Raw genomic sequence first — 24,813 nt, 5'->3', positions numbered from 1 at the left:
CTACTCACAATGGATCGAGTGATATCTACATTTTACTGATTAAAAAAAAAATATGTTCCCAGGTCTGAAAGAGAAAGTAAAAATTCCCTCTAGCAATCTAATTTCTGGCTTCAAATACTTAAAGTTAACCTGAAATAGTTAAATAGAGTCAAATGACAACTACAATGAAAGCAAAAAAGAGAAGCAAACTTTGGCCATATTTATTCAGACTCATGCTGATGGTGGGCTGGGTAGAAATTCCTGTGACCGTAGATTTGAGCAAAGTTAGGTACACTCCTCTCTCTCCATAGCTCCTGAGGCTTCCTGAGTTCTTGAGGACGCTGCTTAAGATGTTCCTTGATAAGGTTTCATGCTCATCAAAAAACATTATTGGCTTTCCATAGAAATCTTTTATAGGAAGAAAATTTGCTGTTGTGTTGATCAGTTTTCCAGACATTGTGATAGTAATGTATATCATTGTATATTAATACACTGACATTCAGATTCATGTTTCAGAGCCTTTTAATTTGGTTAATATGAGTTGGTCTCCGTGAGTCTGATAACTCCAGACGAAAAATTCATTTTGTCAATTTGTATGTTATGCAACCATGGATTTTGTGATTGAGACTAGGTTGCTTTCTTATTACTTGGAAGATCGATGAAAGTCCATTTTTAGTAATAGTTTAAGACTCCGTGGTGTTTTTCAATGTGTTAACTTCGGGCTTATTTGATCTTCTGAAATTTTCTTCTTTAATATTTTTTGTGTACTTAAAAAAATTGTTCTGTCCCACTGAATTCCCGAAAACCACTGCAAACTCTGTTAGTATAAGAGAATAGAAAGCAATAACTGTTAATCCAAATGAGCAATATGGATAGCTTTCATTAAGCTGAAAGTAGGAATGGAGTAGGGAACATAGGAGAAATATTTTGAAGACAGGAATTGGCAGTTTTTAGTGATTAGTTGTATTAGGGATTCAGAAAAAGAGATGAATTAAGGGTGCTTTTGAGTGATTGCTCAGATACCTAAATTTGAGTTAAAATTTTTGTCTTGGGTGCTTCATTAATGAAAAGGTTAAGTCTGAGTCAGGTGAAGGAAGAGGCCTATCTATATCTTAGAAGAACCAGAGTGGGATTGAGTTTTGAAGAGATTAGGTGGTTGGAGATTTACATTCCCATCAGCTCCCCCGGGGCTCGTATGAGACCAGAGAGAAGACCAGGACTGGTATTTTGGGCCTGACCACTGGAGGCCTTCATGGGCCACATTAAAGAGCTGTGTCAAGGCAGTGAGGAGCCAGCCCCTTCACACCAATTCAGTATTTTATTTCTAAAATACCAGGGTTGGGGCTGCTGCACTGGGATGACCTGGAGGGGTGGTACGGGGAAAGAGGTGGAGGGGGGCTTCAGGATGGGGAACACGTGTACGCCCGTGGTGGATTCATGATGATGTGTGGCAGAACCAATACAATATTGTGAAGTAATTAGCCGCAAATTAAAATAAATTTAAATTAAAAAATAATAAAATATCAGGGTGGATTAGGAGGAGGAGGATTGATGGCCACAGGATGATCCCGAGGCCTGATTTCCATGGTGAGTGTCCCGGTGTGAGTCACAGCTGCCACTCTCCCTTGGGGCCAAACTTCTGCAGCCTGGGTGAGAGCACTTAAGGGGTATTAACAGGGCCTGATTTTTCCATCTGTTTTTAAAAAGCATTTGTTTAAATCTGTTTTCAACTGATCTTGCTGAACTGTCTGAGCAGAATCTACCTGTAATACTTATTTTAAAAATATAATATACATATTGATAGAAATATATTTCAATATAGTAAATGTTAAAATATTCTGAGAAAAAATAATATCTGCATACTGTGTTTTTTCCTCAAAATGTCTGTAGGTGTAATGCAACTTGAGGTTAGGTCTGTATTTGCCTATGGAATGTGCTGGGAAGGAAATATTCAGAACTTGATAAAATCCAGCTATACAGGGGGTTCAGTGTGGACTTGCCTTCAGCTAACGAGGTCGGCCAGATCCATTTATTCAGCAAATATTTGTTCACTATGCACTGTGTGAGGTACTAAGGCCTTTCTTAGTCTCCTGATTCTACATTATTAAATTTTAATACTGTAAAAGGCTTTTAATTCTATAACTAGAAAAGTATGTGAATAAATCCTCTAAAACACAAACAGTACTTACAAGGGCTTGCAAGTGCTGGATGTATGCTTGGTTGCTGAACAAAATAGCATAACAAGCCCATTATCTCTTAAGAGCTGGCTAAAACATTTTTCTGAACTTTTTCATTGTGACCTATTCTTAAAAGATTTTGCTCATGATTTAATGACACATACGTGACTGCATACAACAAATTTGAGAGAATTTCATGAACAGTATCTATCCTTATTACTTGCTATACATTCTGTTTTCACTTTTCTATTAATTACTATTTATGCAAAACTGTTGGGCTAAACTTAGGAAATTGATCTGATGATACTCTAACAAGTTCCAGGTGGCACCAGTGCTAAAGAATCCACATGTCGGTGCAGGAGACGCAAGAGATGTGAGTTCGATCCCTGGGTTGGGAGGATCCTCTGGAGTAGGAAATGGCAACTCATTCAGTATCCTTGCCTGAAAAATTCCATTGACAGAGGAGCCTGGTTGGCTATAGTCCATGGAGTCTCAAAGAGCCAGACATGACTGAGCTTGCACTCCTACTCCTAATGGGTTTTGAAATCTGCAGTTTGAGAAACATTTAAGACATTTTTCTGTTCAGAACCTCATAAAATTGTTTGGAATGATCTAAGGCCACAAGTATATCTGCGTAATCTACATTTTACTTTATTGAACTCCTTTCCACGGCAGCCCACCAGGCTCCCCTTCCCCTGGGATTTTCCAGGCAAGAACACTGGAGTGGGTTGCCATTTCCTTCTCCAATGCATGAAAGTGAAAAGTGAAAGTGAAGTCACTCAGTCGTGTCCGACTCTTAGCAATCCCGTGGACTGCGGCCCACCAGGCTCTGCCATCCATGGGATTTTCCAGGCAAGGGTGCTGGAGTAGGGTGCCATTGCCTTCTGCATAGATAGAACATAGGTAATCATTTTATAGCAATTTTAAGGCATTCTACTAAAACTGGGAATTACCTGTGGGTGTTCATTAACTCACAACATATATATTTGAATGACAATTGTCAAGTAATGTCCTGTCTTTCTCCCTCTTAGTTATTCTGTTTTAACATTTAATCTCATGTGACTTGTGATCAAAAAAGCAGCATTTCTTTAAAAGTTGCTTTAAACTTTTTGATAGAGTAGACTATAGAAGGTAAAAGGTGAGTAGGTTAGGGTACAGGTTGTAGAAGAAAATCCTGTTCACTGATAAAGCTGAACATATACTTAAAACTTCTCTATTTAAAAAAGCAAACTTAGTGTGATGTCCTACTAATAAAGTGAAATATATTTGATTACTTTTAAATTTTTCTATAAACTCAAGAGCATATTTTATTCCTAATAGTGTAAGATTGCTCTTATCTACTGGTTCATTTAACAGATATTTCTTGGTATATAGTCTGTGAGGTCAGGAATTCTTTGTTACCAGATCACCAGTGTCTAGTTTAATGTCTGGCAAATGACAGATGCTTACTGGATGTTTGCTGAATGACTGAATGAATGAATGGAGAAATACTGAGATTTGCTTAAATCTTAAGAAATAAACTTGACCAGGTCTACAGATGCAGTGGTAATGTTCACAGTAAATGAATTTCTGGGGACATGATGATCCAGACATGATTTTTTTTCCTCTGATGGATTTTATGGCTGCTCAGTGTTAGTACTTTTATAGACGTTAAGAGTGTGAGCTCCCAAGTCAGATAGGGGTATACCCAAGTCCTGTCACTTTCTAGCTGTATCATTGTGGGCAGGTCATTGCCCCATCTGTGAAATGAAGAAAATAGTGACTTCATTCAGAGCTGATGTGAATATTAAGTGAACTATTAGAGGCACATGCTCCAAATAGTGCATGGCATTTAGTAAACAGTGAATATATCTAGCTGCTTTTGCTACTATTAATATTACTGAAAGCTTAGTATGAGCCACACTCTGGGGTATCACCTTTGCTTTCTGTGAGTTGGCAGCTTAGTGAAGGAGATGAAGGGCTAGTCTTTGTTGCAATGAGCTGGATTCTCATTGGCGTGCTTCTCATTGCAGAGCGCAGGCTCTAGGGCACACAGGCGCAGTAGTTGTGGTGCTTGGGCTTAGTTTCCTTGTGGCACATGGAGTCTTCCCAGACCAGGCATTGAAACTGTGTCCTGTGCATTGCAAGGCAGATTCTTATCCACTGCACCACCAGGGAAGTCAACAGTGTAAGATTTAGGATGGAAGTTCGACAGTTGTTAAGTTTGCAGCGATAGGTTTGGGGATAGATGGATCACAAAACAAAGAGCAACCCATGCTTACGTGCTTGCTAAGTTGCTTCAGTCATGTCTGACTCTTTGTGACCTTATGGATCATAGTCCGCCAGGCTCCTCTGTCTGTGGAATTCTCCAGACAAGAATACTGGAGAGGGTTGCCATGCCTTCCTTCAGGAGATCTTTCCGACCCAGGAATCGAACCCAAGTCTCCTGCAGCTCCTGCATTGCAGGTGGATTATTTACTGCTGAGCCACTGGTGAAGCCCAGATCAACTCATACTTAGTCATCTTCCACAATCCTCCTCATTGCCTACACAGATAACTGCATATTTTCTGGTCTGTGTTCTGTGACGGTTGTTGCTTTGCTTTGTTTGTGATTACAATTTCCCCAAGGTGCCTGACAAATCATTAGTAGTCCCAGCCATCCTTGGAGCTTTGACAGTGATGGTATGTGACAGTGTTAATTGCTCAGTTGTGTCCAACTCTGTGACCCCATAGACTATAGCCTGCCAGGCTCCTCTGTCCATGAGATTTCCCAGGCAAGAATACTGGAGTGGGTTGCCATGCCCTCCTCCAGGGGATCTTCCCGACCCAGGGATGGAACCCAGGTCTCTTGCATTGCAGGTGGATTCTTTACCATCTGAGCTACCAGGGAAGCCCCTTGGAACCCTTAGAATCTAGAAATCAGAATAAAGAGTCACACTCACCAAAACGAGCTACAAGTGACATTGCCCAGGGAAGGCATTTTCATTACTTTTCATTCTCTCCAGGTTGATGAGGAGAGCTTTCTGTGTTTTCATAATCCTTGGAACTATGCTTTATTAAGATCCTAGTAGATGTGTCAAACCAAAATTGTTTATTGAGTACCAAATAATTATCAAGCACCTTCTAGGTGCAAAGCAATGGGCAAAACTCACATTGTCCTTGCTGTCATGGAGCCTACATTTTAGAAGATAGAATGCTGTTGATGAAAAATGGTAATTTTTTTTTCAAGTTGTTTTCAGCATCAGATGGCACTATAGGAAAATAAAGATATTTGAATATCAGCTCCTTCTGATGTTTCTTTCTCATGTGAGACAGTATAGAGTGTGAGGATTATGTGGGTTAAAAGATGATTAATGCTTAAGACTTAGTAAGTTAATCAGTGTTAGCTATTTCATGTTACATGATAAATGATTTATTTTGTGCATCTTTCTTACTGACTCAGGAGGATTATTACCACTAAATCAGGAAGATTACTATTAATATCTCTCATCCACAAGCTCCATCTGATAGCCAGGCTACCATTATTCACCAGACTTCAGCAGGAGCCTCTATTCAGATAGACTTCAACCTAGTCTATCTGCATCCTTTGTCTACCCAATCTATTCTCCATCTTGCAGCCAGGGTAAAGTTTATGCTCTTAAATTAGTAGCTGCTGGAGAAGGCAATGGCACCCCACTCCAGTACTCTTGCCTGGAAAATCCCATGGATGGAGGAGCCTGGTAGGCTGTAGTCCATGGGGTCGCTGAGAGTCGGACACAACTGAGCAACTTCACTTTCACTTTTCACTTTCATGCTTTGGAGAAGGAAATGGTAACCCACTCCAGTGTTCTTGCCTGGAGAATCCCAGGGACTGGGGAGCCTGGTGGGCTGCCGTCTATGGGGTCTTACAGAGTTGGATACAACTGAAGCAACTTAGCAGCAGCAGTAGCAGTTGCTCCTATAAACATTTCCATGAACTCAGTGGCTTAAAGTAATATTAAATACATTCCTAACCTTTTGGATGTCAGAGGTCAAAAAATCGGCTTCAGAAGGCTAAAATAAAGGTATTAGCAGCGCTATGCTCTTTTTGGAGTCTTTTAGGTACAGTCTGTTTACTTGCCAGGTAGCAGTCCATTTGCTGTCTCAGATTCTGGGACTTTTTTTGTTGCCTAGTTGCTAAGTAGTGTCTCGCTCTTTGTGACCCCATGGACTGTAGCCCACAGGCACCTCTGTCCATAGGATTCTCCAGGCAAGAATACTGAAGTGGGTTGTCATTCCCTTCTCCAAGGGATCTTCCTGACCCAGGGATCAAACCTGTGTCTCCTGCATTGGCAGGTGGATTCTTTGCCACTGAACAACCAAGGAAGCCCTGCTGGGACTTATGATCCTATGTCATAATGACTGATGGTTCTGTTCCCACACTTTGTCCCCCAACCCTTTTGTCTTTCTTTCCTTGTTTGATTCTTGTGGTTATATTAGACTCACCCAAATAGCCCTGATAGGTCTCTCCAATTCAGGATCCTTAACTTAATTACATATGCAAAGTTCCTTTGTTAGGTAATATTACAATTCTCGGTTTTGGGAGTTAGGTGATAGACGTCATTTGAGGGTTATTGTTTTGACTACCACGATTTCCATTTGGTCATTGAACAGTGCTTAGAACACTGGGGGAAGTGACTGTTAATTTGGGTGTAAATGTCCTGCATAAAGCTTCTCTATGGATTCCTGTTACTCTTTTTTTTTTTTTTTAAAGATTTTTTTTATGATGTGGACCATCTTTTTAAAGTCTTCTATTGATTATGTTTCAACATTGCTTCTGTTTCATGTTTTGTTTTTTTGTCCTCAAGGCATGTGGGATCATAGCTCCCTAACCAGGGATCGAACCTGTACCCCCTGCATTGGAAGGTGGAACCTTAACCACTGGGCCTCCAGGGAGGTCACCCTATTACTTATTAAGATTGAAGACCGACACCCCTCCCGTGGCCTTGGAGGATTCCGTGGAGTAGGCCAGCCTGTCACTTGCCTGGGCCTTTTCATGGGTATTTCCTCTTAGCTCCTCAGGACCTTGTCTTGGCCTGTGCTTAAACCATCCCTCTCATTCTCCTTTCAAATCCTTTTGTCTGTTTTCCTGCCTCTCTCCACTTGAGAAAACTCTGCTTCCTTAGGGAGCATCATCTTGGCTTTCGCTACGCTGGTCAAAAGTGGAATGCGTGCGGTCTTGAAGTCTGGACCTCTCCTTGACAGCAGCTTAGCAGTTGTTGGTGTTCTTTGTGTCCTCTGTAAGTTCTGTGAAAGCAGTAACTATTTCCATTGTGTACTCAAGGCTGATCATTTATTCAGTGCTCCACAAATATTTAAGGGAATGGACTTAAAATGAAAGGATAGTGTGCCAGTAAAGTGTTGGTTGGGTTCATCAGTGCAGTGTTGTAGCCACAGGCAGAATGGAATTGTGGGTTTCAGGGTGGGTTTGTTCAGTAGCAGAAGGCAGGAGATGGTTAATTATTGAGCAAAGCGATCCAGTATTTTTCATTGTTCAATAGTTAATTTCATTATTGTCATTTTGAGACCTTTCTTCCGTCTCTTTAAAAGTGAGTATAAGACTTAACCGTCTGGCATGAACATGTAGGATCTCACAGGCAAAGAATGCCTTTAAATTTTACAGTGACCTTTAATCAGAGTTGATAACACGGGCCAGAGGCAGTTATCCTGGCTTGGGCCTGTCAGCTGTGGAACTCTGAGTGTATAATGGTGTTTGCCTCTGTTAGCACTGGTGTTCCAGAGAAGTCTGCCCAGCCCCACTGCAGCCACCGCCTCCCAGTGCCGTGGATGGAGAGCATTTGTGTGTCACTCGGTCTTGAAGAAAGTGTTTTAGAACAGAAAAAAACTGGTCTGTTTTGTATCTAACTCAACAGATGAATTCCTTTAATTTTATATTTCCTTAATATATGTTTTGTTTTATTTAAGCCTGATTCATACTTAATCAGATTTAATTAGCTGCGTTTCCCAATTTAAGCTAAAATACTTCACCTTGACTTAAGCCAAGTTTAGTTCAGTGATCCAACTTTGTTGCTGACTCGATGGACTTCTGAAAGAGACAGAACTTCTAGAATTCAAAAGTGCTTTGAATTGTTCCTATGCAGTGAAGAGAATTATTTGGAGAAAAAAAGAGCAACCTAAAAGCATAGTCTTACATTTTTTCCTTTCAATCTACTGATGTATATTCTAATTATTTAATTTTACCCTAAGAAATGCATGATCTATCTATCTATCTATCTATCTATCTTATCTTTGTTTTACAATAAAGGTACATCTATGTTTCATCATAAAGGTACTTTCACACTAGAACACTGGGAGAAGTGACTGTTAATTTGGGTGTAAATGTCCTGCATAAAGCTTTCCTATGGATTCCTGTTACTCTTTATTTTTTTAAAGATTTTTTTTGATGGGGACCATCTTTTTAAAAACACTGTATTGAAAAACACTACTTATATTTATGTGTTTCTATCTATAGTATGAAAAATTCAAATTCTTAACCCCTTTACTAGACCTGATTAAAATGCATGAAATTGACTTAGTTAAAACTTTGAGTTTTTAATGTCCTTATGAAAATGTGTTTGTACTTATTGGTAACCCAGTTTTGTTACTTAGTTGTTTAAGAATCAACTGATAGGAAAAATGTGCATCCTTTCCTTGCAGAGTATCTTGGATAAAGGACATTATTGTGGCAGTAACTGGAGAGAACATGGAAACAATGAAAGGAATTATTCAGAGGTACCAGCATAAACGTATCTCACTGGTTGAAGCTGGAGTGACCCGCCACAGGTCAATTTTTAATGGTCTGAAAGCACTGGCAGAGGATCAGCCCAACTGTAGACTCTCAAAGCCAGAAGTAGTGATCATCCACGATGCTGTGAGACCATTTGTTGAGGAAGATGTCCTCCTCAACGTTGTCACAGCTGCTCAGGAACATGGGGTAAGTATTTGAATACTTTTGAGAATGGATAAAAGGGGCAAACACTATAGCACACCATTGATTTGCTAGATTTTGATGGAATTGTATTTAAATGTCAAGTTAATTAAAATGGGCAAGATTACCTAAGACATTATGCTAATTTGTTTGAGGAAGTTTATATTATTATAGATTTTGAGACCGTTCTGGAATTTCTTTTGCTATGTAGTCATTTATCATAATATAATATGAGCTATTTGGAGAAGAATGCAATAAAGTCGTTAGAGTACAGATACGAATGGGTGGACCTTAGCTGCATATTTAGTTCCATTCTTTTACCTAAAAATGCCTAGGAAATCTTGTAAAAGTCTAGGAGTTGTATCACGTTAAGAAAAACAACCCTGGCTCATTTCAGTCAATTTTTCAGTCTGCAAAAGTGGTTTATTTTCTGGCACAAACAGCCAGGCAGGATTTTTACATCCTCTAAAATGAATAATCTTAGGATGACAAAATGCTGTGTTCACTTCTGTTTCACCAAAATAAACACAGGATAGCAGAAGGCCTCTTGTAATCTTTGGGACATACTTGTTTATTTTTAGACTAATAGACTAAAATCCTATAAATAGCATAGTAGTTACTAAACTTAAGTTGGTGGTCTAAATTTGAGACTTAGTGAAAATTTATGGCCCAGACTTGGTATAGTATAATAGAAATAGGCTGTGAAGTTGAACAGACTTAGGCCCAATTCTGCTTTTCTAATTATTAGTAATATGGTATGTTCAACTTTCTCAACTTCTTTGAGCTCATTTTCCTTCTAAAAATATAGATGCTAATTTGTAAGGTTGCTTTTAGAATTGGAAATTATATATATATTAACTGTATCAGTTCAGTTCAGTTGCTCAGTCATGTCTGACTCTTTGCGACCCCCTAGTAAAGTGCTTGGAGAAGGCAATGGCACCCCACTCCAGTACTCTTGTCTGGAAAATCCATGGATGGTAGAGCCTGGAAGGCTGCAGTCCATGGGGTTGCTGAGGGTTAGACATGACTGAGCAGCTTCACTTTCACTTTTCACTTTCATGCGTTGGAGAAGGAAATGGCAACCCGCTCCAGTGTTCTTGCCTGGAGAATCCCAGGGACGGGGGAGCCTGGTGGGCTGCCATCTATGGGGTCCGCACAGAGTTGGACAGGACTGAAGTGACTTAGCCGCAGCAGCAGTAGCAGTAAAGTGCTAAATATTTAAAGTGGTATTACTGTAATAATTACAGTATCTAAGACAATAGTTTCCTCCAAAGATTGTAGACCCAACAGAAGGAGTCACTGCAGGCTTTTTAGCCATCTGGGTGGGCAGGAAGTTATAAAATACTCAGTTGGTAAAGACAGTCTCTGATTTCTGTTTAGTTATCTATATGTATTTGGATTTTCATTTTCAGGAAATTGCTCCTTATTTCATCTCTCTCCAACATGAATTTCTTTACAATTTAGATGTATATAAGAGTTCCGTAGGTAAAATGAAACATTTTTCTTATCTTCAGTACAACTTCTAGGTGGTATTTTGATGTAGTCAAAATTACATTGCAGGAACATTAGTGACCACAAGACTGTCTCCTGGCTCTTGTGTTTTCTGTGAGCTCTTGCTCTTCTCCATGCTCTTTGACTGTGGTAGAAGCAATGTGGTCAGGTACAAGGGTGACCTGGAGAAATAAAAGGACCAAAGATTTATAACTCTTAAGAATTTGAGTAAAAGTTTAAAAGTTCTTAGGAAAGTCTATGTAATTTGGGCAGATACAAAGTCTAATGCATACCATAGTACAAATAAAATTATGGCTGTTTGCTTATTTACCTTTTGGAAAAATATCACTTAAACTCACTGTGAAGATCAAACATTTGGATTTTTTTGAGTATTCAGAGAATTTCTAAGATTGTTTATAAAGTGATCCTTTTGGTAATGTATCTGAAAGGCAAAATATTATTTTGAGCCAATTAATGTGCTGAGAATGTCATGTAACAGGTGATTAAAAAACAGGTGACCAATACAACATAAAAATGTGGAGCAGTTAGTGGTTTCTTGTTAGTTGCAGATTTGTTAGAATTCCTTTTAGACTCTAATTTTCTTAAGTGTGTTAATCAGAATATAACTTGTAAGATTCAATCTCATTATGCATTCTAAATAAAGTAAATTGTATTTTAATTAAATCTGAAACTTTCTGATGACATTAAGAAGTTGGTTTAAAGCAAAATCTTTACAATGAATTTAAGAAAACTTCAGAAGTTTGGTCTTTTAAGAAATACAGCATTGTTTTTGTTGGTGTTAAGGGATAATTTTCACGAGTGTAAAATTATTTTCATAAAAATATAAGGATATTAAGGATTTTACTGCCATCAGGAACCAGACAGATGTTACAATCCAGAGAAGAACAAATTTATGTGGAATAAAGGAATGTTGAAGTGAATTCACAAATAGACAAAGCTGTATTTTTGGGGTGTGAACTGGGCAAAGTCTATTGGCAAGTGTATGGGCAGCAATGATTTTTGATTGACTGTCAGTTACCTATAATTTATGAGAGTTGTAAAAGAGCTCAAGGGCAATCAAAAGCTAGTTTCTGCTACTCAAGAATAGTTTGCTTTAAGCAGTACAGTTTTAGACTGGGCAATTTATTTTGCTCATTGTAATTTCCTTAGAAGGTTGAGGACAGTGACTCAATAAATAGCCTCAGGAAACTGAGACATTATTTCCTGTTACCTCTCCTACCCTGTTCTAAATTCTAATAAAAGCAAAACAAAACAGCAATTAATTGAGACTTACACTATTAGTAGTTGAAGTTCTTGAATTGGGGGGAAGAATTGGCATTGTTTTTAACCTGAGGTAAATTGCAGAAGCCCAGTCTGAATCAAAGATTTTGCTTGGAACACCTTGACGATTGTTTGCCTGGGATTCCTTTGAACTCATTCTCCTTTGTTATTTTAAATTGTGTTTAACTGATCACCTGTTTTCTTCCCTCTTAATTTTCAAGCCCTTCCCAAAGGTCCCTTGAGATAAATCACCTCCTGAATGATTTTCTGAGGCTGTGACAGACCCTTGGTGGGTATACAGGCTTAAGATAACTGATGTTTTAACTTACATTACATTTTGGTGTAAAATCCGAATTAATGGTGATGTATTACTTCAAGAGACTAAGATTCTCCAAATTAAGGGTGAAATTAGGTTGTCTGCATATGGGGGCTCAGAAGTGTTGCCAGGATACCAGTTCCTTTCTTTTATTTGTACATGCCGTGTTCTTGTTCTTGGGTTCCGTAGAGGCAAGATGACTTTAGTAGGGCAGGTGTTAATAATTTCTTTTGCTTTGCTTTTCTTTTCTTTTACTTTTAGTTTTTTTACTTTTGATAGTTGGTCATAAAATTCTAAGTGTATAGCTCTTTTTTTCCCTGGTACCTTGAAAATACATTATGTCATTATCTCCTGACTGTAATACACCTTTTGTGAACTCTGCTAATGAATATAATGGTATCCCTTGAAAGTAATATTCCTTTTCTGTCTGGTTGCATGTAAGAATTTTTAAGCTATTATGCAGTGTCTCTGGTATGTCAAGATACAATTTTTTTCCTCCTATGCTTTGGATTTATTGTTCTTTATGAATTTTACATTTTATTTAAAATGAATTCTAGAAAATCCTGAGTGATTATCCTATTGAATATTGACTTTGTACCATTTGCCACCTGACAGCTTTTTCCCTCTTTTGCTGCTTTTTCTCCTTATACATCTATGTAGGATACACCTTTTCTTGTCCTCATGTCTCAACTTGTTAATACTTTCAATTTGTTCTTGTGGGCTGCCTCCTGGGTAACTTCAGTTTTCTATTCCATTCTTTAGCTTTAATCTCTTCCTAAAGTAATTTTGCAATTGTATTAATTTTCAATTTCTAGGAGTTCTATACATGTTTAAAATGTGATTAGTCTGTTTCTATTTTGCTTTTCAATATTTAAACATATTTTATACATTGTAGATAACAACAGTAATTCTTGATAGTTTAATTCTCTTCATTTCTCTTCACTTTTATTCATGATTTGTGTCCTCTTTTGCAATTTGTACTGTGAAGCCCATGTTTGGCAGGACTCTGAATAAGAATCCTTTGGACATGGGATAAAGGTATGTTTCTGAAATGTGAATTTGTGTTCCCTCTGCCAGGGATCCCAAGGACTTTTCCAATATGTAGAAATCTGCATACAGATTACATTTTGGTTTAAAATCCGAATTAATGGTGATGTATTACTTTAAGAGACTAAGATTCTCCAAATTAAGGGTGAAATTAGGTTTGGGCAATTTTGGGGTTGAGATTTTGTAGACGTTGTTGTTAATTGCTAATTTGTGTCTGACTCTTTGGCGACCCATATTGGAGTGAATTGCTATTTCCTTTCCCAGGGCATCTTCCTGATCCAGGGATTGAACCCATGTCTCCTGCATTGTGGAGAAGGCAATGGCAACCCACTCCAGTACTCTTGCCTGGAAAATCCCATGGATGGTGGAGCCTGGTAGGCTGTAGTCCATGGGGTTGCCCAGAGTGGGACATGACTGAAGCGACTTAGCAGCAGCAGCAGCTCCTACATTGCATTGTATTGCAGGCAGATTCTTTACCACTGAGCCACCAGGGAACACTACTTTGAGGACACTACTACTACTTACAGGAGACTACTCCCACACCCAGCTCGCTTGCTCCCCTGCCTACCCTGACCCCAATCCAGGACAGACAATTTTGCTGTATTGTCTTTGCTTTGACTACAGTCTGCTCTTTAAATGCTATTTCAAATCCTAAAAGATGATGCTGTAAAAGTGCTGCACTCAATATGCCAGCAAATTTGAAAAGTTCAGCAGTGGACACAGGACTGGAAAAGGTCAGTTTTCATTCAAATTCCAAAGAAAGGCAATGCCAAAGAATGTTCAAACTACCGCACAATTGCACTCATCTCACACACTAGCAAAATAATGCTCAAAATTCTCCAAGCCAGGCTTCAATAGTACATGAACCGTAAACTTCCAGATGGTCAGGCTGGATTTACAAAAGGCAGAGGAACCAGAGATCAAATTGCCATCTGTTGGATCATTGAAAAAGTAAGAGAGTTCCAGAAAAACATTTATTTCTACTTTATTGACTATGCCAAAGCCTTTGACTGTGTGAATCACAAAAAGCTGTGGAAAATTCAAGTGATGGAAATACCAGACCTCCTTACCTGCCTCTTGAGAAATCTGTATGCAGGTCAAGAAGCAACCAGACATGGAACAACAGACTGGTTCCAAAGTGGGAAAGGAGTACATCAAGGCTGTATATTGTCACCCTGCTTATTTAACTTATATGCAGAGTCCATCATGAGAAATGCTGGGCTGGTTGAAGCACAAACTGGAATCAAGATTACCTGGAGAAATATCAATAGCCTCAGATATGCAGGTGACACCACCCTTATCACAGGAAATGAAAAGGATCTAAAGAGCCTCTTGATGAAAGAGAAAGAGGAGAAAGAAAAGAGGAGTGAAAAAGTTGGCTTAAAACTCAACATTCAGAAAACGAAGATCATGGCATCTGGTCCCATCACTTCATGGCAAATAGATGGGGAAATAATGGAAACAGTGACTGACTTTATTTTCTTGGACTTCAAACTCACTGCAGATGATGACTGCAGCCATGAAGTTAAAAGATGCTTGCTCCTTGGAAGAAAAGCTATGACCAACCGAGATAGCATATTAAAACACGGAGATGTTACTTGGTCAACAAAGGTCTATCTAGTCAAAGCTGTGGTTTTTCCAGTAGTCGTGTATGATGTGAAAGTTGGTCTCGAGAGTCTCTTGGACTGCAGGGAGATCCAACCAGTCCATCCTAAAGGAAATCAGTCCTGTATATTCATTGGAAGGACTGAACCTGAAACTCCAATACTGTGGCCACCTGATGTGAGGAACTGACTCACTGGAAAAGACCCTGATGCCAGGAAAGATTGAAGGTGGGAGGAGAAGGGGACGACAGAGGATGAGATGGTTGGATGGCATTACCAACTCAATGGACGTGAGTTTGCGTAAACTCTGAGAGTTGGTGATGGACAGGGAAGCCTGGTGTGCTGCAGTCCATGGGGTCACAAAGGGTCAGACACGACTGAGTGACTAAACTAAATGGATAGCTTCTCATGGATTTTTGAGGCTACGATTCTAAGGTAGCAAGTAGCAGAGACTCAAGATCCAATTCCTCATTACTTCTCATTTTTCAAAACTAATGCCTCTTTTTAACCTAAGACTCTCTGCTATCTTACTTCCTTGGCCTCTGGCTGTTATTATGTTAGTTTTAGGTCATAGTATAAATTTCATTTCTAAAAAGGCAGTTTTAAAAATCACTTAGAAAAAGCTGTTTATGATTTCTTAATTTAAAGAATTGTAATAGATTTTGCAAGGTCTCCATATTGCCAAAATAGGAGTCCTTTAAAAGTATGAAGTGCTTGTATATTTCTGCATGATTTTAAGTCAAGAGATGTAGTTATAAGGGTACTTTCCACGTGGCACTAGTGATAAAGAAGTGTAAGTGAAATCGCTCAGTCATGTCCGACTCTTTGTGACCCCATGGACAGTAGCCTGCACCAGGCTTCTCTGTCCATAGGATTTTCTAGGCAAGAGTACTGGAGTGGGTTGCCTTTTCCTTCTCCAGGGAATCTTAACCGACCCAGGAATCGAACCCAGGTCTCCCACATTGATAAGACAGACTGTCTGAGCCAACCTGCCTGCTAGTGCAGGAGACACAGGAGATAACCTGAGTTCCTTCTCTTGAGTTGGGAAGATCCCCTGGAGAAGGACATGGCAACCTACTCCAGAATTCTTGCCTGGAGAATCCCATGGACAGAGGAGCCTGGTGGGCTAGAGTCCATAGGGTTGCAAAGAGTTGGACACAAATGAAGCGATTTAACATGCACAAATGGATAAAGGGTGCATTAGAAGAGTAAAATAAATTGGAACACTGAAAGATATAGGAAGAATCCTTTTTAAAAGAATTAATTAGTTGTTACATATACTCTAAGAACTGCCAGTAAGGGTCTCATTTTCAATTCATTGCTATCAGTACAGCAACCCCTGAAAGACTTGCTCCTGAGGGATGATGTTTAGTTACCAGCATATGTTTCTTTCCCAAGCCCTCTGCTTTTGCATCTCTAATGATGTTTTATCCTCTTCTCCCTAATCAACTTATAGTAACAAATTACATTTATTGCTTCTGTTGATTCATCTCCAATTTACTTCTCAGTGCTTTGCAGTCTGGCCCCTTTGTCCTCTGACTATTCTAAAATCACTGTAACTTTCCAATTCCTGATTAAATACATTTAGTCTGTTGTACAGTAAGGAGTTCAACTGGCTTTTGTCCCTGGTTCCTTGCAGGGAGAGTAAATCCTTTAAATTTGTCAAGAGTCTTCATTTTTCATGAGCCCTTTGGATCTCATCTGAGCTTATGCTAATAAGATGAGATGACTCAGGATAGAGGCTGGTTATCAGAAAGACCCCTGGGTCTTTGAACCAGCTGGGCTTCCAGGGTGAGAGGAATCCTGCTGGAGACAGAACTTAGTCACACGCTCAATGGTTCAGTCAGTCATGCTTAGAGAGTGAAATGCCAATAAACTCTGGATACCGAAGCACAGGGAGGAGCCACTTGGTTGGTGAACAGTGATATGCTGGAAACGTGGTGCTGCCTGAGTGTATAGGGGAGGGCAGCACAGAAGCTCTGTGTTCTGGTCTCCCCAGGTCTCACCCATGTGTCTCCTCACTGATCCAGTCTGATTTGTATCCTTTCTCATAAAACTGTAACGGAAGTCATCATAACCATATTATATTAATCTAATAAGCGATTTCCTGAGCTCTGAGTAATTCTGGTGAATTACTGAACTGAATAGGAGTTGTGGGAACCTCTTGGATTTGGAGTCAGTTGGCCAGAAGTGTTGGTGGCCTGGGGCACCCCACTGCTGTCTGAACTGGTGGCAATCTGGCTGTGAACCGTGCGTTTATGCCAACTCCAGATGACTGACAGGAGAGTTGAGTTTTAGAGGACACAGTATGTACAGAGTGTCTTAAATCTGATAGTGTTAACTAGCTCTTCCTTGGAATTCTTGCCCCTGCCTTGGCTTCTATGACTTTACTCTTTTCCTTTTTTTTTTTTTTTTAATCACTTTTCAGATACTCCTTCTTTAAATAAGGTTTCCTTAAGTTTTATTTTCATGGAACAAAGTATTTCTGAGCAATCTAAGTCATGCCCATAATACTTAATATTGTTTAAATCTATGTGTGATAGAATATTTATATTGTTTAAGTCTACATTTGTCGCCTTGGGGGAATGTACAATCAGAGTGTGTAGAGATTCTTGTAATCACAACCCCAGGTAGGACACAGAACTGTTCTAACATTCTAGAGAATTTCCTCCTGCTTTCTGTACTATTCAGACCCTTGTTCCTCTAATAACTCCTGTCAACCACTGATGTGTTCTCTGCACCTATATTTTTGTCTTTTCTAGAATTCCATAAATTGAATCATGCAGCACGTAACTTTGTAAGACTACTTTTTAAAATTTTTTTAAAAAATTTTAAAAATTTATTTTAATTGGAGGCTAATTACAATATTGTAGTGGGTTTTGCCATACATTGATATGAATCAGCCGTGGATGTTCATGTGTTCCTCATCGTGAACCCCCCTCCTACCTCCCTCTCCATCCCATCCCTCAGGGTCATCCCAGTGCACCAGCCCTGAGCACCCTGTCTCATGCATCGAACCTGGACTGGCGATCTGTTTCACATATGATAATATACATGTTTCAATGCTATTCTCTCAAATCATCCCACCCTTGCCTTCTTACACAGAGTCCAAAAGACTGTTCTATACATCTGTGTCTCTTTTGCTGTCTCACATATAGGGTCATCATTGCCATCTTTCTAAATTCCATATATATGCATTAGTATTACTGTATTGGTACTTTTATTTCTGACTTACTTCACTCTGTATAATAGGCTCCAGTTTCATCCACCTCATTAGAACTGATTCAAATGTATTCTTTTTAATGGTTGAATAATACTCCATTGTGTATATGTACCACAGCTTTATTATCCATTCATCTGCCAATGGACATCTGGGTTGCTTCCATGTCCTGGCTATTATAAACAGTGCTGCGTTGAACATTGGGGTACACATGTCTCTTTCAATTCTGGTTTCTTCTGTGTGTATGCCCAGCAGTGGGATTGCTGGGTCATATGGCAGTTCTATTTCCAGTTTTTTTTAAGGAATCTCCACACTGTTCTCCGTAGTGGCTGTACTAGTTTTCATTTCCACCAACAGTGTAAGAGGGTTCCCTTTTCTCCACACCCTCTCCAGCATTTATTGTTTGTAGACTTTTGGATCACAGCCATTCTGATTGGCGTGAAATGGTACCTCATTGTGGTTTTGATTTGCATTTCTCTGATAATGAGTGATGTTCAGCATCATTTCATGTGTTTGTTAGCCATCTGTATGTCTTCTTTGGAGAAATATCTGTTTAGTTCTTTGGCCCATTTTTTGATTGGGTCGTTTATTTTTCTGGAATTGAGCTGCAGGATCTGCTTGTGTATTTTTGACATTAATTCTCTGTCCATTGCTTCATTTGCTATTATTTTCTCCCATTCCAAAGGCTGTCTTTTCACCTTGCTTATAGTTTCCTCTGTTGTGCAGAAGCTTTTAATTTTAGTTAGGTCCCATTTGTTTATTTTTGCTTTTATTTCCATTATTCTGGGATGTGGGTCATAGAAGTTCCTGCCCTGATTTATGTTGGAGAGTGTTTTGCCTATGTTCTCCTCTAGGAGTTTTATAGTTTCTGGTCTTACATGTAGATCTTTAATCTATTTTGAGTTTATTTTTGTGTATGGTGTTAGAAAGTGTTCTAGTTTCATTCTTTTATAAGTGATTGACCAGTTTTCCCAGCACCCCTTGTTAAAGAGATTGTCTTTTCTCCACTGTATATTCTTGCTTCCTTTGTCAAAGATAAGGTGTCCATAGGTGCATGGATTTATCTCTGGGCTTTCTATTTGTTCCATTGATCTATATTTCTGTCTTTGTGCCAGTACCATGCTGTCTTGATGACTGTAGCTTGGTAGTATAGCCTGAAGTCAGGCAGGTTGATTCCTCCAGTTCCATTCTTCTTTCTCAAGATTGCTTTGGCTATTCGAGGTTTTTTGTATTTCCATACAAATTGTGAAATTATTTGTTCTAGTTCTGTGAAAAATGCCGTTGGTAGCTTGATAGGGATTGCATTTAATCTATAGATTGCTTTGGGTAGTATACTCATTTTTACTAAATTGATTCTTCCAATCCATGAACATGGTATATTTCTCCATCTATTTGTGTCCTGTTTGATTTCTTTCATCAGTGTTTTATAGTTTTCTATATATAGGTCTTTTGTTTCTTTGGGTAGATTTATTCCTAAGTATTTTATTCTTTTCGTTGCAATGGTGAACGGAATTATTTCCTTAATTTCTCTTTCTGTTTTCTAATTGTTAGTGTATAGGAATGCAAGGGATTTCTGTGTGTTAATTTTATATACTGCAACTTTACTATATTCATTGATTAGCTCTAGTAATTTCCTGGTGGATTAGGGTTTTCTATGTGGAGGATCATGTCATCTGCAAATAGTGAAAGTTTTATTTCTACTTTTTCCAATCTAGATTCCATTTATTTCTTTTTCTTCTCTGATTGCTGTGGCTAAAACTTCCAAAACTATGTTGAATAGTAGTGGGGAGAGTGGGCACTCTTGTCTTGTTCCTGACTTTAGGGGAAATGCTTTCAATTTTTGACCATTGAGGATAATGTTTGCTGAGGGCTTGTCATATATAGTTTTTATTATGTTGAGTTATGTTCCTTCTATGCCTGCTTTATGGAGAGTTTTTTTTTTTATCATAAATGGATGTTGAATTTTGTCAAGGGCTTTCTCTGCATCTATTGAGATAATCATATGGTTTTTCTCTTTCAATTTGTTAATGTGGTATGTTACATTGATTTGTGGATATTAAAGACTCCTTGCATCCCTGAGAAAAAGCCCACTTGGTCATGGTGTATGATCTTTTTGATGTGTTGTTGGATTCTGATTGCTAGAATTTTGTTGAGGATTTTTGCATCTATGTTCATTAGTGATATTGGCCTGTAGTTTTCGTTTTTTTTTGTGGCATCTTTGTCAGGTTTTGGTATTAGGGTGATGGTGGCCTCATAGAATGAGTTTGGAAGTTTACCTTCCTCTACAATTTTCTGGAAGAGTTTGAGTAGGATAGATGTTAGCTTTTCTCTAAATTTTTGGTGGAATTCAGCTGTGAAGCCTTCTGATTGTGGGCTTTCGTTTGCTGGAAAAATTCTGATTACAGTTTCAATTTCCGTGCTTGTGATGGGTCTGTTAAGATTTTTCATTTCTTCCTGGTTCAGTTTTGGAAAGTTGTACTTTTCTAAGAATTTGTCCATTTCTTCCAAGTTGTCCGTTTTATAGTTGCTGATAGTAGTCTCTTATGATCCTTTGTATTTCTGTGTTGTCTGTTGTGATTTCTCCATTTTCATTTCTAATTTTGTTGATTTGATTCTTCTCCCTTTGTATCTTCATGAGTCTGGCTAATGGTTTGTCAATTTCATTTATCTTGTCAAAGAACGAGCTTTTGGCTTTGTTAATTTTTGCTATAGTCTCATTTGTTTCTTTTGCATTTATTTCTGCCCTAATTTTTAAGATTTCTTCCCTTCTGCTAACCCTGGGGTTCTTCATTTCTTCTTTTCTAGTTGCTTTAGGTGTAGAGTTAGGTTATTTATTTGACTTTTTTCTTGTTACTTGATGTAGGCCTGTATTGCTATGAACCTTCCCCTTAGCACTGCTTTTACAGTGTACTATAGGTTTTAGGTTGTTGTATTTTCGTTTTCATTCATTTCTATGCATATTTTGATTTCTTCGTTATTCAGAAGCATGTTATTTAGCCTCCATATGTTGGAATTTTTAATAGTTTTTTTTCTGTAATTGAGATCTAATCTTACTGCATTGTGGCCAGAAAAGATGCTTGGAATGATTTCAAATTTTTTGAATTTACTAAGGCTAGATTTATGGCCCAGGATGTGATCTGTCCTGGAGAAGGTTCCGTGTGCTCTTGAGAAAAAGGTGAAATTCATTGTTTTGAGGTGAAATGTCCTATAGATATCAATTAGGTCTAACTGGTCTATTGTATCATTTAAAGTTTGTGTTTCCTTGCTAATTATCCGTAGATGTGAGTGGGGTATTAAAGTCTCCCGCTATTATTTTTATTGTTAATTTCCCCTTTCATATTTGTTAGCATTTGCCTTATATATTGTGGTGCTTCTATGTTGGGTGCATATATATTTATAATTATTATATCTTCTTTGATCATTATGCAGTGTCCTTCTTTGTCTCTTTTCACAACCTTTATTTCAAAGTCTGTTTTATCTGATATGAGTATTGCTGCTCCTGCTTTCTTTTGGTCTCCATTTGGGTGAAATATCTTTTCCCAGCCCTTCACTTTCAGTCTGTATGTGTCCCTAGGTTTGAGGTAGGTTTCTTGTAGACAGCATATATAGGGGTCTTGTTTTTATATCCATTCAGCCAGTCTTTGTCTTTTGGTTGGGGCATTCAACCCATTTACATTTATGGTAATTATTAATAAGTATGATCCTGTTGCCATTTACTTTGTTGTTTTGGGTTTGAGTTTATACATCCTTTCTGTGTTTCCTCTCTAGAGAAGATCCTTTAGCATTTGTTGGAGAGCTGGTTTGGTGGTGCTGAATTCTCTCAGCTTTTGGTTGTGTGTAAAGCTTTTGATTTCTCCTTCATATTTGAATGAGATCCTTGCTGGGTACAGTAATCTGGATTGTAGGTTTTTCTCTTTCATCACTTTAAGTATGTCCTGCCATTCCCTCCTGGCCTGAAGAGTTTCTATTGAAAGATCAGCTGTTATCCTTATGGGAATCCCCTTGTGTGTTATTTGTTGTTTTTCCCTTGCTGCTTCTAATATTTGTTCTTTGTGTTTGATCTTTGTTAATTTGATTAATATGTGTCTTGGGGTGTTTCATCTTGGGTTTATCCTGTTTGGGACTCTCTGGGTTTCTTGGACTTGGGTGATTATTTCCTTCCCCATTTTAGGGAAGTTTTCAACCATTATCTCCTCAAGTATTTTCTCATGGCCTTTCTTTTTGTCTTCTTCTTCTGGGCTTCCTATGATTCAAATGTTGGGCGTTTGACATTGTCCCAGAGATCTCTGAGATTGTCCTAATTTCTTTTAATTCCTTTTTTCTTTTTTCCTCTCTGCTTCGTTTATTTCCACCATTCTGTCTTTTACCTCACTTATCCCACCTTCTGCCCCAGTTATTCTACTGTTGGTTCCCTCCAGAGTGCTTTTGATCTCATTTATTGCATTATTTATTATGGATTGACTCTCTTTTATTTCTTCTAGGTCCTTGTTAAACATTTCTTGCATCTTCTCAATCCTTGTCTCCAGGCTATTTATCTGTAACTCCATTTTGTTTTCAAGATTTTGGATCATTTTTACTATCATTATTCTGAATTTTTTTCGGGTAGACTCCCTATCTCCTCTTCTTTTGTTTGGTTTGGTGGGCGTTTATCCTGTTCCTTTACCTGCTGACTATTTCTCTGCCTTTTCATCTTGTTTAGGTTGCTGTGTTTGGCGTGGCCTTTCTGTATTCTGGCAGTTTGTGGTTCCTCTTTATTGTGGAGCTTCCTCCCTGTGGGTGGGGTTGGACGAGTGGCTTGTCAAGGTTTCCTGGTTAGGGAAGCTTGCATCGGTGTTCTGGTGGGTGGAGCTGGATTTCTTCTCTCTGGAGTGCAATGAAGTGTCCAGTAGTGACTTTTGAGATGTCTGTGGGTTTGGTGTGACTTTGGGCAGCCAGTATATTAAAGCTCAGGGCTATGTTCCTGCATTGCTGGATAATTTGTGTGGTATGTCTTGCTCTGGAACTTGTTGGCTCTTGGGTGGAGCCTGGTTTCTGGGTAGGTATGGAGGCTTTTGGATTAGCTCTTAGCAATTAATGTTCCCTGGAGTCCGGAGTTCTCTGGTGTTCTCAGGTTTTGGACATAAGCCTCCTGCCTCTGGTTTTCAGTCTTATTCTTATAGTAGCCTCAAGACTTCGCCATCCATATACCACTGATGATAAAACATCTAGGTTAATGGAGAAAAGATTCTCCACATTGAGGGACACCCAGAAAGGTTCGCTGAGTTACATGGAGAAGAGAAGAGGGAGGAGGGAGACAGAGGTGACCAGGAGGAGAAGAGGGGGAATCAAAGGGGAGAGAGCAGTCTAGCCAATAATCAAATCCCTCTGTGCTCTCCATAGCCTGGAATACCCAGAGAGGTTCATGGAGTTACATAGAGAAGAGAAGAGAAGAGGGAGGCAGGAGATAGAGGTGACCAGGAAGAGAAGAGGGGGGTGTCAAAAGGAGAGAGACATATCTAGCCAGTAATCAGTTCCTTAAGTGTTCTCCACAGCCCAGAATACCCAAAGAGATTCACAGAGTTGGATAGAGAAGAGAAGGGGGAAGGAGGAAATAGAGGTGACCTAGGGGAGAAAAAGGAGAGTCAAAAGTGGGAGAAGGCAATCAAGCCAGTAATCACACTCCTAAGTAAAAGTGGGTACTGAAGATTGCCTTCTTAAAGGTACAGAATTGATAACAAATACCAAAAAGCAAAGATTAAAAATCTAGAGTAGAGATTAGACTCTCAAAAATACAATATTTAAAAAAACCCAAAATCACAAATATTATAAAAAATATCTATGAAATTTGCTTTAAAAATAAGGTCTTTTGTTTTTTTTTTGCAAGATAATAGGTTGTAAAAATGGAAATTAAAGGTATAATAGAGGACTTAAAAATTAAAAAAACAACTAAAAAATTTAAAAAATGATAATAGTAAAAATATATCTAGGAATTTCTCTGGAGCTGTTGTGGGCAGTGTGGGGTCAGTCCAGTTTCAGATAGTTCCTTGTTCCAGCTTATACTTTCCAAGATCTATAGGCCCCTTCCAATGTAGTCGATGCTAACTGCAGGGTTTTAATCTGTTACACCTGTCACTTCCAAAGAGGTTCCCTCTCTTTAGTGGAGAAGTCTCTTCAGTGTCTAACTTCTGCCCTGACGCAAGGGGGCGAAAGTGATCATTTATTTAGGCTCACTTGTTCAGTTGTGCTGTGGGGAGGGAGGAACACTGCAAACAAGTATCACTGGGGTGTGTGGGGAGTGCTCGCAGTGTCTGGGCCACACTGGGTTTGCTCCTGCTCATGGCGTGTGTGCTTTCCCAGTCTATACTGCTCAGGCTCCAGGTTGCTCTGCAGGAGAACTGTCTAAAGCGGGCCCTGGGTTGCGTACACTTCCCAGGTCTTTTCGGGTACTCCACAAAGGCTAGACTCAGTTGGGCCTTGTTTTGTGCCCTTCACAGGTCCGAGCAGTTCAGGTGATCAGGTGCTTGGTGCGCGCACTCTCCCTAGGTGCGGTGCTTCTTATCGCCTCCCCCGTCCCTGCCGCTCAGTTTCCTGGGTGTGCAGCGGGAGTACCATCTTGGGTGTGCCGTGTGTCTCCTCTGGGGAGCTGATCTCTGGCTGTGACCCTCCTAGTGGATGTCAGCTGTCCAGGATCCCAGGAAGACTCGGTTAGCAACTGGGAGCCTGCTCGCAGTGTGATGGCGGATGCCATCTCTGGGGCCGAGTTTGCCCCATGCCTTCCAGCCCTGGCTGTCACC

At 39.2% G+C, this 24,813-nt stretch overlaps 1 protein-coding gene across 3 annotated transcripts in view; it reads left to right on the top strand.

The window, feature by feature from the left end:
- Window positions 1-24,813, top strand: part of CRPPA (CDP-L-ribitol pyrophosphorylase A) — a 373,738-nt gene that overhangs the window by 2,614 nt on the left and 346,311 nt on the right. For all 3 annotated transcript variants that reach the window (XM_068973240.1, XM_068973239.1, XM_068973238.1), the window contains exon 2: window positions 8,811-9,087. In XM_068973240.1, the coding sequence (XP_068829341.1) occupies window positions 8,811-9,087 (277 nt within the window). The remainder of the gene's footprint in view (window positions 1-8,810; window positions 9,088-24,813) is intronic.

The sequence above is a fragment of the Capricornis sumatraensis genome, chromosome 5 (genome assembly GCF_032405125.1).
Source record: "Capricornis sumatraensis isolate serow.1 chromosome 5, serow.2, whole genome shotgun sequence".
Classification (NCBI taxonomy): Eukaryota; Metazoa; Chordata; class Mammalia; order Artiodactyla; family Bovidae; genus Capricornis; species Capricornis sumatraensis.
This window is presented reverse-complemented; position numbering and strand designations above follow the sequence as displayed.